General features: G+C 38.9%; 1 protein-coding gene across 1 annotated transcript; it reads left to right on the top strand.

Moving 5' to 3' along the window:
- Positions 1 to 881: 881 nt before the first annotated feature.
- LOC101472975 (goosecoid) lies at positions 882 to 3625 on the top strand. The gene is made up of 3 exons (XM_004564188.3): positions 882 to 1356; positions 2096 to 2355; positions 2957 to 3625. Exons 1-3 carry the CDS (start codon positions 1041 to 1043, stop codon positions 3104 to 3106), a joined length of 726 nt encoding a protein of 241 aa, XP_004564245.1. The 5' UTR covers positions 882 to 1040; the 3' UTR covers positions 3107 to 3625.
- The last annotated feature ends 14132 nt before the right edge of the window (positions 3626 to 17757 follow it).

A 17757-nucleotide genomic window follows, 5' to 3' on the forward strand; every position in this document is an offset into this window, starting at 1 on the left:
GTGCGAACATCCTGCAGAGTGTTAAATGCAATCATCGTCCCATTAAGGTCTGAGCTGGAATCCACGTTCCACTGCAGCAGCCAGCGCCCGTTTCCCGACCGCTAAGTCTATGTTGATTAGCCATGTAAATACTTAATAAGTTCCCCTTTCCTTCACTGAATGGAAGCGATAATGGGCCGTTACCTTCGCCCGGTCAGGGGGAAAGAAAGACAACTATGGAGGAAAGCGCTGACTTCCTCCCCACGGAACAGCGAGGGTGGATAATGAGATGACCCCCAGCTTTAATACAGCGTGTTTCAGGGTGACATTTTCATTTAGTCATGCAGGAAGGCAGAGGAGGTAACAGGTAAAGCCCCGGTCACACTTTCACCGCACTCATGCGCACAGATTGTTAATCTAATGGTTTCTTTGTTGTTAAGTAGTCCTAAATGGGCCATTAGTGATAGATATTAATGAGCAACAAAATAACCGTCATGTCTGCTCACTGCTCGAGCTTTAGCGACTTTCTTGCTTTGAGTCAGTAATGATGTCAGAGTGTCCAGAGTGATGGGCACAGCTCACGGAGACCGGTGCACTGGTTTTATGAGGACTTTGATCTGTGCTGAGGGGCACGTTGAAGCAGCCTGTAAACGCTGCTGTGATGTCCTGCACAAAGTCTCGCTGACACCGCGATAATCGGATTACTCTGTAGGAAGAGCCCCCGCGGCCCAGTGACACGTTTCTAAAAGTCTGCAAACACTCTGGATTATCTTAATTGAATTAATTCAATACACAGCTCCGTGGCGCGTTCACGCAGCAAGACGAGCGCAAGGAGACTTGTTGCTGTGACGTCAGCAGTGTATAAGAACAGCCCCGGACTCAGGCGGTTCCCCCAAACCTCCTGTCCGTATTCTCCAGCAGAGAGAGAGAGCACACACGAGTCCCGGAGCCGCGATGACGCAGTTGTAGCTTACGTTCTCCCGGAGCACGGAATCCCGTCAGTCCAGGACGCTCACAGCTGGTTCCCACTTTTCGGAGAGTTCCCGCCGCACACCGGTGTGATGCCCGCCGGGATGTTCAGCATCGACAGCATCCTGTCCGCGCGGCCGAGCTGTAAGGAGCCGCTGCTGCTGCACCGGAGCGGCCCGGTGGTGCTGTCCGCCGGCCTGACGGACTCTCTCTACACCGACTACAACGGACTGTATTCAGCCACGTGCGGGCCCGTGGCCCCCCCGGTGCAGCCCGTGAGCGGGAGCAGGATCGGATATAATGGCTACTACTACAGCCAGCTGCACGTCCAGGGCGCCGCGGCAGGGCCCCCGTGCTGCGGCTCCGTGCCCGGCCTCAGCCCGCAGCAGTGCCCCTGCATCCCCACAGGTAACACGGCCAGTCACAGAGTGTCACAGACTCAGCTAAGACCTACGCAGTGAAGGATCCGCCACGGGAACTTTTTTTTCCCCTCACACTCTGTATTTCTCAGAGAAAGCATCTGTGGAGCGAAGTAGCTTCCAGGCCAGAGGGCCCATCAGCCTCTAGGTCAACGCGCGTAATTCCACCGTGAAGTAATTATTCGTTATTAATACAAATTAATTACAATCATGCGTAATATTTCATCGCTTGCGAGCACTATCTTACAATTAAGATTCAGTGTAAACACGCCTGAAATACGCGTTTGTAAAATTATTTCAGACTCCATGCTGCATTTCAAAGCTTTGTAAAAACTCGCAAATGTTCACGTGTGAAGTCTTTTTGTGAGACATTACTGTCGCTGCTGTTTCGCAATCAGGACGAATATCACCGAGCTGTTCTGGATTCATACACAGGAAGCAGAAGCGCTCAGGCACGTGCGCGAGCTTAACTTTGAATACAGGAAAGACTGGAGTTGAGCTTTTCCATCGCTGGGATCTGTTTTGGTGTTTCCACACATTCTGTCATGCATAAAACAGCCTCTTCCACAGTTCATTTAATGTATTTTATTTTATTTTATTTTATTTGTTTTGTTTTGTTTTGTTTTGTTTTGTAGTAAAAAACGGAGTGATTTTAATACGCCAAATAATTGAGTGTATATATAGGGTTTCCACCCAGCCATGATGTGTGCTGTCTGTCCGTCATGCAGGCTATGACAGCCCGGGCTCGGTGCTGATCTCTCCGGTGCCCCACCAGATGATGTCCTACATGAACATGAGCAGCCTGTCTCGGACCGAGCTGCAGCTCCTCAACCAGCTGCACTGCCGCAGGAAGCGAAGGCACCGCACCATCTTCACGGACGAGCAGCTCGAGGCTCTGGAGGGCCTCTTCCAAGAAACTAAGTATCCGGACGTCGGCACTCGCGAACAACTTGCCCGCAAGGTCCACCTCCGCGAGGAGAAGGTCGAGGTCAGCGCTTTTATTTTTAAAAGCTATCTTCTTTCAAAGCTTTCACTCCACTCATAAACACACTCACGTGCAGTGAGTTCTAAAACCCGGCTGACACGCGCTCACAATGTTATTATTATTATTGAATAATAATAATAATAATAATTAAAGTTTGCTCACCTTTATTATTATTATTATTATTATTATTATTATTATTATTATTATTATTATTATTATTATCTTTTTTGTTGCTTCAACAAAATTCACAAAAATCACTATGTTAGAGGTTGTATAATATTGAACAGAAATGTAATTTAATTCAATTTTATTAAATGTTTCTGTTTGCAACAGTTTATCTTCTGCCCTGATTCTGAAAACAAAGTCGATGCTTATCTACAATGTGCAGCAAGTAACACTGCTTCAAAGCAAAAACAAAACAATAACAACAACAACAACAAAACAATAATCATCATCATCATCATCATCATCATCATCACCATCGTGATAGTTATAATAATCCATTGAAAACAATAGATTAAGAATAAGGGGCTGAGCTGTGGCCGTGCTCAGCATCAGTCGCCACACAGACACGTTCAAAGTGCGCTCTCTCTCTGTCACGCAGGTGTGGTTCAAAAACAGACGTGCGAAGTGGAGGAGGCAGAAAAGGTCTTCATCGGAAGAATCAGAGAACTCTCAGAAATGGAACAAATCCACTAAAACGTCCGCGGAGAAACCCGAAGAGAGTAAGAGCGAGGTGGACTCGGACAGCTGATAACAGAGCGGACCTAACACGGCCTCATCGGCTTGTCCCGTGGAAATCGATGTGGACCCCGAGACATTGTGGTGGTGTGGTGTTGCCATGTTGCACAGTTGTATATATATCTACATTTTATTATTGACTGTGTTCATTATTTAAATTTAATTTAAGCTGCTTTTGTAACGTTCCACACACAGGGATGAGACGCCCTCTGAACTGACTGACATGTGTGAATATATCGTGATGTTCTCTATATGTGATATTTTCATGGATATTAAATGTTGTAATTCTATCATTATTATTACTGTTCTTTTGACTTTGGCAAAAATAAGAGAAACGTATAAAGGACAGATAAATGTGCGCTCATTTAAACAGTGTGCGCTTTCATTCTGCGCTCTGCGGCAGAACCACAGACTGAAAAGAGCTTGTAAACAGGCTGTGAAATATAGCGCGAAGAAAACGAACGTTCTGGGGTTTTTTGTTTTTAGCTTCCAAAACGTCAGGGAGAAAAGCTGCTGCAGGCCTCCACATATAAAAGCCTTTATGTGAAAGTAAATGAAATGAAAGATGATTTTATTGTTATCACATCTGAACTGTGGCTCTTTTATGTCCCGCTGACGATTTGGGGTTTGTTTAAAACATCTTTTGGGCAATGAGTTAAAAAACAACAACTCCAGAACAGGACAGGTTAGAGAGGTCAGGTCGATCATTTTAAATGGAAACCGTGGAGAAAACAACCGCCAACAAACAACTGCAGCTATTTCCTTCATTTTTTTAAAACTTGGTACGTTTATTATCATTGACAAACCAACAACAACAACAGTCCAGAAACGTTTGGCCCGCTCAGCAGATCTGGATCAAAGTGTCAGTGTAAGCTGAAACAGAGGAGCAAAGAGACACCGAGCAAAGAGAAGGTATGAACGCTATCTGCAGAGTGTTGAAGTCTCTCTCTCTCTCTCTCTCTCTCTCTCTCTCTCTCTCTCTCTCTCTCTCTCTCCATATACATTGTAGAAAAAATTATTATTATTATTTTATTTATTTATTTTTTACAGTGCCTTAACATTTGCGCTCTTTATGGCCTCCTCTCGATTATTTCCCCCAGTTAAAGGGCTCAGCTCACATTGAGCTCCTCATGTCGTTTAGAATGAGCAAACATGAGCAAATGCAGCTGCTGATAAACACAGCATCAAGGTCAGAAATGCCACATACGAGATAAAGGTCAATGTGATTATGAAATAGAGGGCAATGTGATTGCATCAATAAACTGATGCAGTAAACACACAGCTAAATACAATGATTCATTAAATATATCTACATAGAAAATAAAAGTGGCCAGATAAACGAATGGAGTCCGGGCCTCCACGCTTTCGCAATAGCAACTTCATTTTTCGATACAAGTGGAAAAACAATCAAGCTCTAAAATCGGGTTCACCTTTCTCTTTTCAAACACGTGTGGGACATCCACTGTCTTTAAAGTCATAATTCCATATCAAAATGGACTTCTCAAAACGCACTTCTTCAACAAAACCCGCAACCTTTAGCCTTCTTTCTTTTTCTTTTCTTTTTTTTCCTACTCTTGTGTAAATCGGGGTTCTTCAGAAAGGCTATACAAATATGTTATTATTATTATTATTATTATTATTATTATTATTATTATTATTATTATTATTATTATTATTATTGTTGTTGTTGTTGTTGTTGATAATAATAATAAAACAACAACAATAATAATAATAATAATAACAATAATGATAATAATAATAAAAATAATGATAACAACTGTGTTGCGCTGGCTATTGCTCTTTTCACATTTTTCAGCTGGAGGCAACAAAATTAAGTGACCCGGACACTCCAGTATGCTCACAGATGAAGTCTGGCAGGTTCTGCTGGTTCTGGTGTGCTGGTTTGGTTTGAGTCTATGATTCTGAGCGATCGTCTTTAGGTGTAGGTATCATTCACGACTCTTTCCTTGATGAAAATGAAACAGTTGGTCACATGTTCTCACCTTTACAGTAACCAGAGCAGCTCTCACACATGTGGCGGTGAGCTCGGAGTTCTGTTTCCATCTTCTGAAAGAATGTTGCCTGTCGCTTCAGAGCAAATTTCATCAGATGTGGACTATCTGTGCTGAGGAGTAGAAAGATACTGCGCTGGTTTTTCCTTTAGCTGGTTGCTCATTTGTATTGGAAAAAACAATCTGACACTTTTATATCAACTGTTAAATCTTACATGAATAAAAGTGTATTCACGAGTAGTTTAGCTTCTATATTTCTGAAAGTTTGTGTTTGTGTACAGCAATGGCGTTCTAAAAGCTATTAAAACTTTGAAATCCACACAGAAAAGACTGCTTGTGATTGCTGTTAGGTCATATTTATTAAAAAGAAAAATTCACACACTTTTTGTGTGTTTTGTGTTGTACCCTTTATTAAAGGGTTTGCGCATTTGTATGGGAAATTTCAAATTTGCTTTATTAAGTGTTCCTAATGAAAGGGTGTTACCCACCTCTTTAGCTGTTTACAGTAAAAGATAAATATTGTTATAAGCTGTTGTTTAAAATGCATTGTAAAAAGTAGTCTCCATGGCAAACTAGGGGTAAAGACTTCTGCTGCATGCAGGTTCTGTTGTAATATAAATGCTAGCACAGCAACGATGACGCATTAAGTTAGAGCAGATGAACCAGTCCTTAAGTACATTATTTCTTTCTTATGAATTCAGTTTTCATCAGAGCCCTGCAGACCTGCTGCCTGACCGTCACGCTGTATGCTGTCTGTATCCAGAGGTGAGTGTCTGTGGTGTTTTTTCATGAACACGATTGATTGCAGACTCAGCGATCAATCGATCGCTCTTGATTGATTGATCGATCAACCACCGATCAATCAATCATCTTTCTGACACCATTTTAAAGGAAAATTACTATTAAAACAAAGGTGTTTAATTCACTGAGGACTGAAGTACAGCTGATGTTGCACGAGTTGCTTTATTTAAACGCAGATATTGTTTTGAGGATTTTTACAGATGACACCTAATTATTTGTCATTAACATTCGCATACTTTCTCTAATTTGTGTTTTGTTCTGTTTGCTGTTCTGTCTTCTATTTTCCTCTCCATGCCTAACCAGTCGTAGCAGATGCCTCTCCTGGTTCTGTGAGAGGCCGTTTGCTCTAAAAGAGGAATTATTCTCGCACCACACTTTCACATCAAGCTAGTCTGGTTGTTGGGATTTTCTCTCTAATATTGTAGGATATCCATCATACAGTCTGGAGACTGGAGACAACTGTTAGAGTCAGCTGGTAAAAATAAAATGTAATTGAACTATATATCGACATTCAAACTGGGTAAGATTATTTAATTCCAATTTACATTAAATTAAATTGACACTTAACCTTTCCTTTAAAACTCCAAATACCTCTCAGCAGGTAAAAGACTGAACCGAGGATTCTTGCAGGAATAATGAAGTGTTATTTTACTTGCAGCCAAACTCTGCTGTAGTGCCAGCATAGATGGAGTCCTTCACCTGTGCAATAAACTGCTTTTATCCAAGCTATGGTTTTAACTACATATTTAAATTTAATTTATTATACTTCACTTAATCTCACTTTATTAGGTCCTACAACAGAGTGCAGAGTCACACTGTCCCTCTGTCATTTTGAGTCAATTTCTCCCCACTGACTTAATATTGTTTTTCAGCTTTTTGTATAGTGTTTTTTTAGCCACACGGTAAAGTCCTCGAGGCACTCAATCCTGTTTGTGCAGTTGTATTAGCTGGGACTATTTACTGAGTTAATGCTTGCCATGTGTTCTCATTTTAAAATATTACATGTCATCATTTTAAAATATTACATATCAAAGGGCACTCTGCCACTCATCCTGAAGCAGAGACATCAGCACATACATGTATCCTTATGCTCTGTCAGTGACCATAAGTGCTGCTTTTCTGGAGGCAGATGATATTGAAAGTCCAAAAAGAAATGTTCGATTTCACTGCAAAAATGATGGCTTTGTATTAAATGTCTTTTATTCCCCCAAATGTTTGTCTTTTCAAATAACATAAGAATTTATGTTTATATTTTTGTTATAATGCTCACTGTAACTTATTCTTGGTGCCTCTGAGAACTTCAGTCGCTAGTCTTATATTATGTCATTTTTGTCATAAACTAGGACCAAGTTTCAGTTTTCCAGCAAAGCAAACAAAAAAAAACCACAACCACAACAAAAAAGCCCTTTAAATATAATACTTTAATAATATGTAAAAAAAAAATGATTATATTATACTGAATTAGAATTTTGAAAATTAAAAAAAACATTATGTTAAAAAATGTAGTAAAAATATTGGCACAGTTAAAAATGACAAACAGATCATACGATAAATTATTTTACAATTATTTTGTTTTTATGCATTTATATAGTTATGAACTTGGAAGATTTGGGTTTAATGTTGCATTTTTGGTATAATTCATTTGCCAAAAAATGACAAAACAAAATAAATGAAGTTTAAGATGAATTTGACTGGGAGTATTAGAGCTATTTTTGCAGGTTTTAGGCAGACATTAGCACAACAATTATGAAGTGAAAATCTGATATTGTGACAGCCCTAATCTAGACAGAAAAAGCAGTGAAGCTGTGAATCACTTCTTTTGACAACCAGGAGAGAAGCTGGAGTTCAAAGAAAGGAACACAGCTGGCATCAAGAGGAGCACAAACCCTCAAACTAATGAGTACACCACAACACAAACCACAATGTTCAGCTAAACAAGCACGTTGTAAATTAAGAAAGTACAATTTACAGTTATCAGATATCAATTTTTTACACTAATCAGAGCATGCCTAAACATGATGAGGAATGACATCAGGACAACCCAAAGCCTGGTAATGTAGAACAACAAATATGGTTTGAAGTGCATGTTTTTGCTGCCCAGATCCCATCAGTCTATTATACAAAATCAGCTCTAAAAATCATTGTGTTTTCATGGTTATGTTTAGGAAAGTCACACACATGATCAGGGAAAATTATTGCTTAGTTAAAGATTGCAAATAAGTCAATTTCTTTTTAGTTTGACAGAGCATATTTACATTTTCAGTATTTATGCAAATCTTGGTCTAACCTTGACCATTCCGACATGCAAGGACACACAACACAAATCTTCATCGCTGCAGCTCGTGACCTCTACGGTGTCATTCCTGTACGAAACAAAAACATGTAACAATCGTATCTCTTTAGTGCATATAGCTCATATAATTGCCATTTTTATGAGTTCGGTCAGGTTTGGGTGGCAAGAAGGTTTCTGGTTTGAACCCCAGCTGAGGTCTTTCTGTGTGAGGTTTGCACGTGTCTGTGAGCCCAGGTGGTTTTTATTCCCCCCACTGTTCAAAGACAACATGTTAGGGTGGCTGCTGTTGAAATTTTTAGAGGATACAATTGTATACAATACTATAAGAATTTATGGTTACAAGTGCTTTGAGTTGTCAGTAGGACTTGAAAGCTCTACATAAATGCCATTCCATTAATCAGAATGAGAGTATAACGTGAAATTACCCAAACGCTGTCAGGAAGATGGTGTACAGAGAACCCTTTGTTCCCAATCTTAAAACCCTAGAACAAGGAACCATTAAGTTCAAAGAAAGTCATGAAATTAAGAAATCATGAAAATGTAAACATTTAAGGCAGCCTTTTAATGTTTTTAGATCAAACACCTTAACTTTTCTCTGTCTGTTTTTTTTTTTTTTTAGCTTTTTAAGTATTTTTATTACATACCACAACAACAGTTTGCTTATAATAATTTAGTTTTAGGTCAACTCAAACACGACTTTGTTTTTCACATCATTATCTTTTGTAGTCACTGAAAAGCAGTGCCTCACTGTAATCACAGTCCTTTCAGCAATCACTGTAAAATAACAATAACATCTTAAATTAATTCACTCTTGGTAACACAGCCAGAAATTCACTTTAAAAAGCTTGGTATTTTACAAAGAGAGCATAAAACATTTTCTGTTTCATTAACTCAGAGAGAAAACATCGCAGAAATTCAAAGCTTTAAGTAAAAAAAATAATTTTATACCTGATGACCTGCCTCTTGCCCTATGACAATTGTGATTGTTTCCAGCACCCCAGTGACCCTGAACTGGGTAACTAGAAGAAGATGGATGGATGGGTAATTAGGTTTTCAGTGCCTAATCTAATTAATCACTTTGGGCATTTGTCTTTCCACCACTATAGAGTATAGCTTTTACTCGAGTAAATTTAAAAGAAATTAGAGAATTTTTTTTTTAATTCTCCATCTTTTTTTCCTAACATTATCCTAACTGTCCTAACTGTACATGAATTTATTATTTAAATTCATGTACAGACTTAAATGAAATGGATTACACTTAGTTATTTGCTGACAGAACAAATAAACAAGAATTTTCAAAGTTAGCATTAAACATTTTTCTGTTTTCCATTTAAAACAGAGAGCTATACATGGCTTTTCAATTATTAATAGTACAAAGTGGTGAAAAGTACCTTACATAGATTTTCTTGCCGATCTTGCTTTGATCAGTCTATCAACATTCATATGCCACACAGGCTCCCATCAAAGAAGAAATCACCTTGCTTTGTGGTGGCTGTACTCAGATCATGAGGAGAGTGACATAGAAGCAGGCTGCTAAAGAGACTTTTTAAAAAACAGATTAGAGCCTGGATCAGTTCAAGCTCCCTGAGACTTGGCACCCACACAAATAGTGAAAAACACCATCCCAATTAACTCCTTGTATGGACACCAGTGATTTATTAAGTACCTCTGTACAGAGCTCCAGTGAGATCCATGAGCCCACAGCTAGAGCCATTTATCTTTTTTTCAGCTGCAGTAATTTTCTGTTTCACAAATTTAATGCAACCAGTTAAAAAAAAAAAACATTTTCTTTCTTTGACCTTTTTTATACTGTTCCCAGCACTTGGAAAAACAAAGGTGGAGTCCAAGAAAAATTAGGTATTGAGTTAACTTTCAGAGTAGATAAATCTTTACTCCTTCTGCAAGCATTTTGGGGGGAAAAAAAGAAGTTGTTTTTCATTTTTTTGGATTCTGTGTAATTTTCTGTGGGTGAGCTGCACTTACGTAAGCCCAGCTGATGATGCTGAGGTCTGATTTATTTACTTTTTTCTAGTAAATACCACCACGTCTATAGTATCTGAGCCTGTGCGTGCGTGTGTGTTTGCACGTATACATACACATATGCATGCATACACATCTGCAGTCAGTCAGACACACGCACAAGTGTGTATGCATTGTGCGTGCGTGGATGTGTGTGTGTGTGCAGATGTCTCTGAATGACGCTGTTAGTGTTTGGGGGTCTGGAGAGTTTTAGCAGTCCTGGATTTGGCGGCTGGACTGACAGCTCTTGGGTGGATTCCCTGCTCTAAAGATAGACAGGGGTGTTGGCTGCTCTGTGGTCCACGTCCAGAAACATTTGAGAAAATGGCCTCCCTCATCATGGCAGGCTCAGCCAGTCATGAATGAAAGCTAAGACAAATAATGCATATTTTTACAAAATGTAAACTTCCTCCTGTATTATTACCATATATCACTGGGATGACGTGTGGTTTGAAGTTTGTTTTTGTTTTTGTCCATGACTATCTTTTTGGCCTCTGGATCTTTCTAGAGAGCCTGACTCTTGAGGCCAGATTAAAGTTGGTTGGATACATGGCTACACATAAAGGCATGTACAAATACACAGTGGAAAAAGTCATACCACAGCCATTTAAATACCCAACATGTGGCTGCTCTATGGAGTTGCCTTTTCACTGTCTTACCATCCCTGGTTTTGCTTCCACAGAGATTTGTTGGATTAAAAGCGTTTTCCTTTCATTAAATTTTTTGTGTTAGTTATTGGATTTACTGCAAAACCAATAATATTTCAGTTCAATTCAATGCAGTTGTATTTCTCTAGTGTCAAGTCACAACAACTCAAGTCAAGGCAGCTATCAGCTCAATATTTTCACCCTTATTTAGGCCATAGGTTACACAGTACTCAAATAAAACATGCTTTGGTCACAAATATTGTCTGCTGTTAATGCATAAACATGTCAGCATGTGTATGTGGCTGCAGCTCAGGAGGTATTGCAGGTCACATACTAACTGGAAGATTGGTGGTTTGAGCCCTGGCTGCTCCAGTCTGTGTGCCAAAGTATCCTTGGGCAAGATTCTGACCCACATGCTACGCATTCTTCAGAGTATGAAATAAGTACTTGGATGAACTAGACATGTAAAATGTTGTGATAAGAGTAGAGCAGAATTATATAAAAACCCCTCCATTCAAGTGTTAGCCAGTGCTTGCACTGTTTAGACAGACAAAATTGTGTTACTCATGCTGACATCGTGACACTACTTGTAGGTGTGCTACACTACCAAATAGCTGGATGTCCATTTAGCTGGTTAAATTTGTATTTAACCTTTGTACACAGAAACCAAAAAAATAACCAAAATGTTCATTCTGTTCTTGTAACAAACAACAAAAAATAAGATAAAAATAAATGTAATAATAATAATAATAATAATAATAATAATAACAACAAAAAATCTAAAAAAAAAAGATATGCTGGATATGAGCGGTGACTTTGTCTTCTTCTTATGCACAATCAGTGCAGACAAGATGACTATTTATTACAAATAGCAAAATCGAATTGAATGCAATTAAATCTAAACATGATTTATCATCTCCCTAGTCTGATATGTACTGATTTATGTCTTTGTGTTTTCCACTTTTCAGAGCTGTTTCAACTTTAAAACTGCCTTTAAACTATGAAATATAGTTATTGTGTTTTAGTTACTAGATGAGTAAAGTAAATATAGAACAGATGTTGGTGCTAAGCTTTTCAGTCAGTCAAAATGTGTTGGACATTTTCTGTCTAGTCACATACAAGGACTGAATTCAAGACCAGTCTTCATCATAGGTACCATAGTTTCCATTATTATAAAAAGAAGAAAAGTATCACCTTTACATGCATTAAAAAATGTCATGTGTCTGAAGAAAACAAAATTGCATCTCTGGGGCACACATGGAATTATAATTTTAGCTCTGTCTGAAAATTCAGAAAGGGAAAGGGAATTTATTATGTTTTACTCACTCTGTCCTGAAACCTCTTTTAACAGAGATTTTTTTTAGAGATTTCTTGGTCCAAGGAAGGATAAAGAAATGTACTTACACTGCAGATGTACACCCCACCACAAACATACATTGTATTGAGCAGCGTCGCAGCACTCCCCACGATTTACAAATACCAAAATGTAAGTATCCTTTTATTGGCCGAGTTAGCGCCCGTGAAACCCCTTAACTACTGTAATGTTCTTTCTGACCAGCCGTGTAATTACACTGCTTGTCACCACACAAATCACAGCACACCCGCCATCTGCTGACTTCAATTAGCCGCTCCCCCTGGCACTCCCGCCTGGCTGGCTTAAAATCACTGAGGAACCTTAAATCTGAGGAGCTATAGTGCAGGTCAAAGCCAGGCGCTGCCAATGCTCACTGATCTCTATGGTGGAGGAGGAGATTATAAAGCCTGTGACAACTCAGGTTTAAACCACCGTAAAAGATTTCAAGGTAAAGCCACGGTAATTCACAAGCCTCCAAAAGAAAGTTTCGTTCTAAAATGTGCATGCTGTAACCTGTAACCATAAATGAAAACTCTGTACTTTCCTGTCATTCTCCTCTTATTTTCCTGTCATTTCTATGTAGCATAAAACTCAACTTAAAGCTTGCCTGTGTTGGGTGATCCAACACTGCAAATATAAACTTTGCTTTCCCTGTTATCAATACATTATTGCTGGCTGTTTCACAGTGGATATTGACTGAAAAGTCTGCAGCCAATTCCTTCAAAGTGACAAAATAACTTTGACATAACTGAAAAAGGAGAGAAGGGACAGAAAAGACGCCATCAAAATATGTTACCGTGGAACTGAATCTCTTAATTTTATTTTCAAGTCACAATTCACAAGCTAAATGTTAATTTTTTTTTTACATGCCTTTAAACGATCGAGATTTTTCAGTAATAAATAAAAATATTATTTTTGAATTTTCAAGAGCTTTACTTTATTATTATTATTATTATTATTACACCTTTAAAAAACAAACCAAATGATACAATATGTGTGTGTGTGTGTGTGTGTGTGTGTGTGTGTGTGTGTGTGTGTGTGTGTGTGTGTGTGTGTGTGTGTGTGTGTGGTTTTCTTTCAGTTTGTGAGAGCAAGCCACTGGGATGAATGTCTGACCACATATCACCAGCTGATATTGCAGTTTAGAGGGACAGGTTGTGGTTTGGGGGCTGCAGGTTATAGGGAGAGAGGCAGCAAGAAGAAAGGGAGATACTGATGATGAGTAGGAGGCAGAAAGCAGATTTAAAGAGAAACAATGAAAGCCTCTCTAAGAGCAAAATGTGTAACAAGTTGATCAACAGAGAACAACCCTAAATGATTTTTTTCCTAACACTTTGGAGGCTGAGTAAAAAAAACACAAGGTAAGTGTAAAAAGAGTCAAGTCTTAATCGTCAGATTCTACAGCAGCACAAACAAAGTGAAGCTGTTTTCATTGAAGTCACAACTGAAAAGCAAAGCAAGTATAAAAATATCAGAAACACTTCTTACGTAGTTTTCCGATTGTGGAGCCTAAATGCATTTGCACAGTCAAGTTATGACGACGACTAGTATTCATAGTTAAGATTATAGCAAGTCTCCTGGAAAAGAACATATGTTGATGTAACGTTTAAAAGAAGAGGAAACCAGAGACTGTAATTTAATTTTCTTAAAATGTTTCAACGTGAAAAATACTAAGTGAACAGACAAAATTCACAGAAATGAGACCATTTTGAGAATTACCAAACACCACTCAACATAAAACCAGCTACTGGGTTTTCTGAGAAAGTATTTTCATTGCAAGTTGAAAAGTAGTGTTTTGCTGCCCTCTATGGCTGAAGGTTTCAGGTCTGTTTCCTCTCTGACCCATTGAGAAATAATATCCTCTGGGCAAAATGTTTGCACCAAATTTTGTTATGATCCATTTAGTCTATTTCAGAACAGATACTGAAACTTGGTTTCCGGAGGTGACTGAGTTTGGGTTTGACCTCTGAAACCAGGCTAAAGTGACTAATTTGACTGCTTTGAACAAAAAGTTTCAATATTTTTAAACACAAGTCTTGTTCTTCTCACCTTTTTATTTATAAAGTATTAAGGCTGAAAGAAATGTAGTATAACTGCCAGCCATGGCATTGCTGCAATACAACCGCATGAAAATACTCAATGTAAAAGATGTAACATAATTACAGCACTGACAGAACGAGCTGCAGAGCTTGCATCATTTTATGTGCTACGTGCAAAATTTGATAGTACAACAATGTGACATAAAATGTGTTACATTTAAAATTTCCTAACTTGGCTGTTCAGAGTGTAGGAATACATTCATTATGCTCTACTCACATCAGAAAGTTATTAAAGTGTAGATAACAAGTGTGACTATGTGACCACAGGAAGAAGCTGTTGCACTGCTGGGGCTGAAACCTAACCACCTTCAGTCTGAACTGAAGCATCATTTGCTGTTTGACTGTGAACAATCTTGTCTTTGTGTCAGCGAATATAAGCAAATTCTGTAATTACTGATGTAAAGCTCAAGGTTCATGAAAGAAGTGTGCGTGTGCACTGAAGACATACATGCTTGTTGTTACACTCTGTTGTGTTTATGGATCAGCGATGGTGCTGATGTGGATACAAATGTTGAACGTTTTAATAAGGAGCAGATTTGAGGATTCTATGATATTAGTTTGGGTAAAATGAGGCTAAATGCATCAGCTCTGTGCTAAAAACAAAGCAGAAATTTTACTTGATTTTTTTACTTGCTTTTTAATTCTACTTCAAAAATTAAAGCTAACAAAAATGTTTTTTATTCCATATTACATTATTATTATTGTTAATTGACTTTTTTCATCATCATTTGTTTGACCCCTCACCCAGGAGCAATTTGCTTTGGGAGACCCTACCAGGGGGCAACAAAAGCCCCCCAACAATATAGCATCTGGTATCACAGTAGAAACAGTGATACCAATAAATTAATGTGAGCCTTGACCCAAACAAGAAAAGCCTGTAGCTCTTGATTTGCTGGGTACGTTGATAAATGACAGTGTGGTGATTGAAGTGTTCTTGCAACTTGTCTGGGCCTTTGTGTTTGGCTTCTGGGGGTGGGTATTGCAGTTGTAGGTGTACATGCCCTGCTGACATCTGGGGGAACGCTCACCCTAAGTTCAATCCCACCCTTGGGCTTTCTGGGTTTTTAGCTGCTGCTTGCCTCTGTTACCAACATGATCCAGAAAAAAATTACCACAACACCACCTGAAACTAAAAAGCAGCATGTTTATATCAGCCCATCCTCCCCCCACCTAGCTCGACTCTATAAGCAGGGGCTCACAGTAGATCACTTGTTTTTGACCCCAGAGTGTCCCCCCTTGTCCTCCTCCACTCTGTCTCCTAGTTGCTGAGAGCAAGGGGTAAATAAAACAATGTGTGGATTAATGATCATGTGATTTGATGGCTATGTTCTTCCAAGGGCCAGAGCAAACCGCTCTCTATTTACCCAAAGGATAAATCAAAATTATGGGCTGTATCAACAACAGAATTGCACTCCCTAGACACACACACAAACACACACACACACACACACACACACACACACACACACACACACACACACACACACACACACACACACACACACACACACACACACACACACAACCCCAGAAAAAGATCATCAATGGAAAAGACTACACCACGAATTGCAAAGAGTCTCTTCTGTCTACTTATCTGATGATAGATGCTTCTTCACATGCGAGAATGTGATACATTTTTCAGTTAAATGCACAGAAATTAAGAAAGCCACTGCTGCTTGTGTTACATAGAATTTTTAAAACACCTATTTAACCTTTATTATTTTTATATAACTGATTATGTGTTTTTTAGTCCGAAAAATCATTTGCACACTTTATTTAGGGTCTGCTCACAAGTCTTTTTCCAAGCTATTAACCACCTTTCATGGTCTTCATCACTGAAGACATGGACTATTTCCAGATTTATTTGTCACTTGATAAGAATGGATGAGGGGTGGGGGGTTCTGGCACATCAAGCACAATCTGTTCATATGATACCAGCAATTGCAATGTTTTTGTGTAGTTGGCTAGTATTTTGCAGGTCACAAGTAAGTCTCATGTCTTTGTTATGTAGTCATGTCCCAAGCCAAAACCAACAAGTCAAGCCAAGTTCAAGTCCTAAACAAGTCAATATTTGTCCATCAGCTCATCTACACTGCCAAATGCACCTTTTCCTTCTGCAAAACTGGCTGACAAATTTACTCCATTGAGTGTTAGTTCATACTCCCCACACATTTATAACACTGTTTTTAGCATAATATTGTAGTGTGACTCATTTGAGTCAATGAGTGTGAAAAAGGCCCTTTTCCAACAAGACAGTTCCATAGCTTCCACACAAAAAGTTTTATAGTAAATTAAAAATGGACTGGTTCTTATGTAGAGCTTTTCTACTCTGCCCGAAAACTCAAAGTATTTAGGACTTTGCAGTTACTAAGCCAGGAGATTGTTGGCAACTTTTATACACTAGCAACACATCAACTTTGAGTGTCAACGCGCTGCTACCACGTGGTGGCTGAGTTTCTGTGGTTCGTAAATATCTCCAATTTATAATATTAACACTTGTTGAGCATCTTGAAAGGAAGAAATTTCACCAACTTACTTGCTGCGGTGGTGACAGTGATACTACAGTACCACACTCGAATTCAGAAAGGTCTTCACAGCAACCCATTCTGTCACAAATATTTGTTGCATTTAAGACTGCATGGCTTGGAACTTGAATTTATACATCATTGGCAATGGGACTGAAAACACTGGAATTCAAAGATTCAGAGATTAGGAGTTGTGTCCCAAGAGCTAAAACTAACACAGAACCTAAACACATTCAAGCAGTTCTATAGCCTGTGTCTCAACCTCTTCTCCTGTATCAGAGAAAAACGCTTGTACTTGCAGATTCTCTGTATTAATACTAAATACAAAATGGTTGAGAGTCCCAGGTGTTTAAGCCCTAGTGGGAGTTCTCCCTTAAGAAGGTAGTTGACCCACTATTGATCATCTGCCTCATGAGCCAAAGTGTGAAAAAAGGCATGGGTCATTATCTGCAGAGGTTTCGAGTGAAATCATTGTGAGACCTTGCCTCACTGTATCATGTGACCCATTGAGATCAACTGATGCAAGATGTAAGTGGGCGTTAAGGAAGGGATCTTAAATCTCTATTATAGAGGTGGCAGACAGTTGGCGTCCTAAGGCACCTCCTCTGTTTATCATTTAGATGCAAGTGTAAATAAATTATCTTTAGACTAAAGACCTATGCTCAGTGTTTCATGTCTTTCAGCATGTATGTCCTATAGAGCTTCTCCTGAAGCTGAAGAACAGCTGCATCTGCTTGAGGCTGACATACAGGGAGTAATTACTAATTGACTTTTGCATTAGATTTGCTTGTCAGGCTGCCAACTTCTGCTTTAAATAACTAGTGGATGGATGTTTAGTGCTGAGGAGAGAGCATGCTCTGGATGCAGAGATGCAGAGGCATATTCAAATCACAAATGTTTAAACTGTTGTTAAA

This window comes from Maylandia zebra, linkage group LG19 (assembly GCF_041146795.1).
Source record: "Maylandia zebra isolate NMK-2024a linkage group LG19, Mzebra_GT3a, whole genome shotgun sequence".
In the NCBI taxonomy this organism is placed as follows: Eukaryota; Metazoa; Chordata; class Actinopteri; order Cichliformes; family Cichlidae; genus Maylandia; species Maylandia zebra.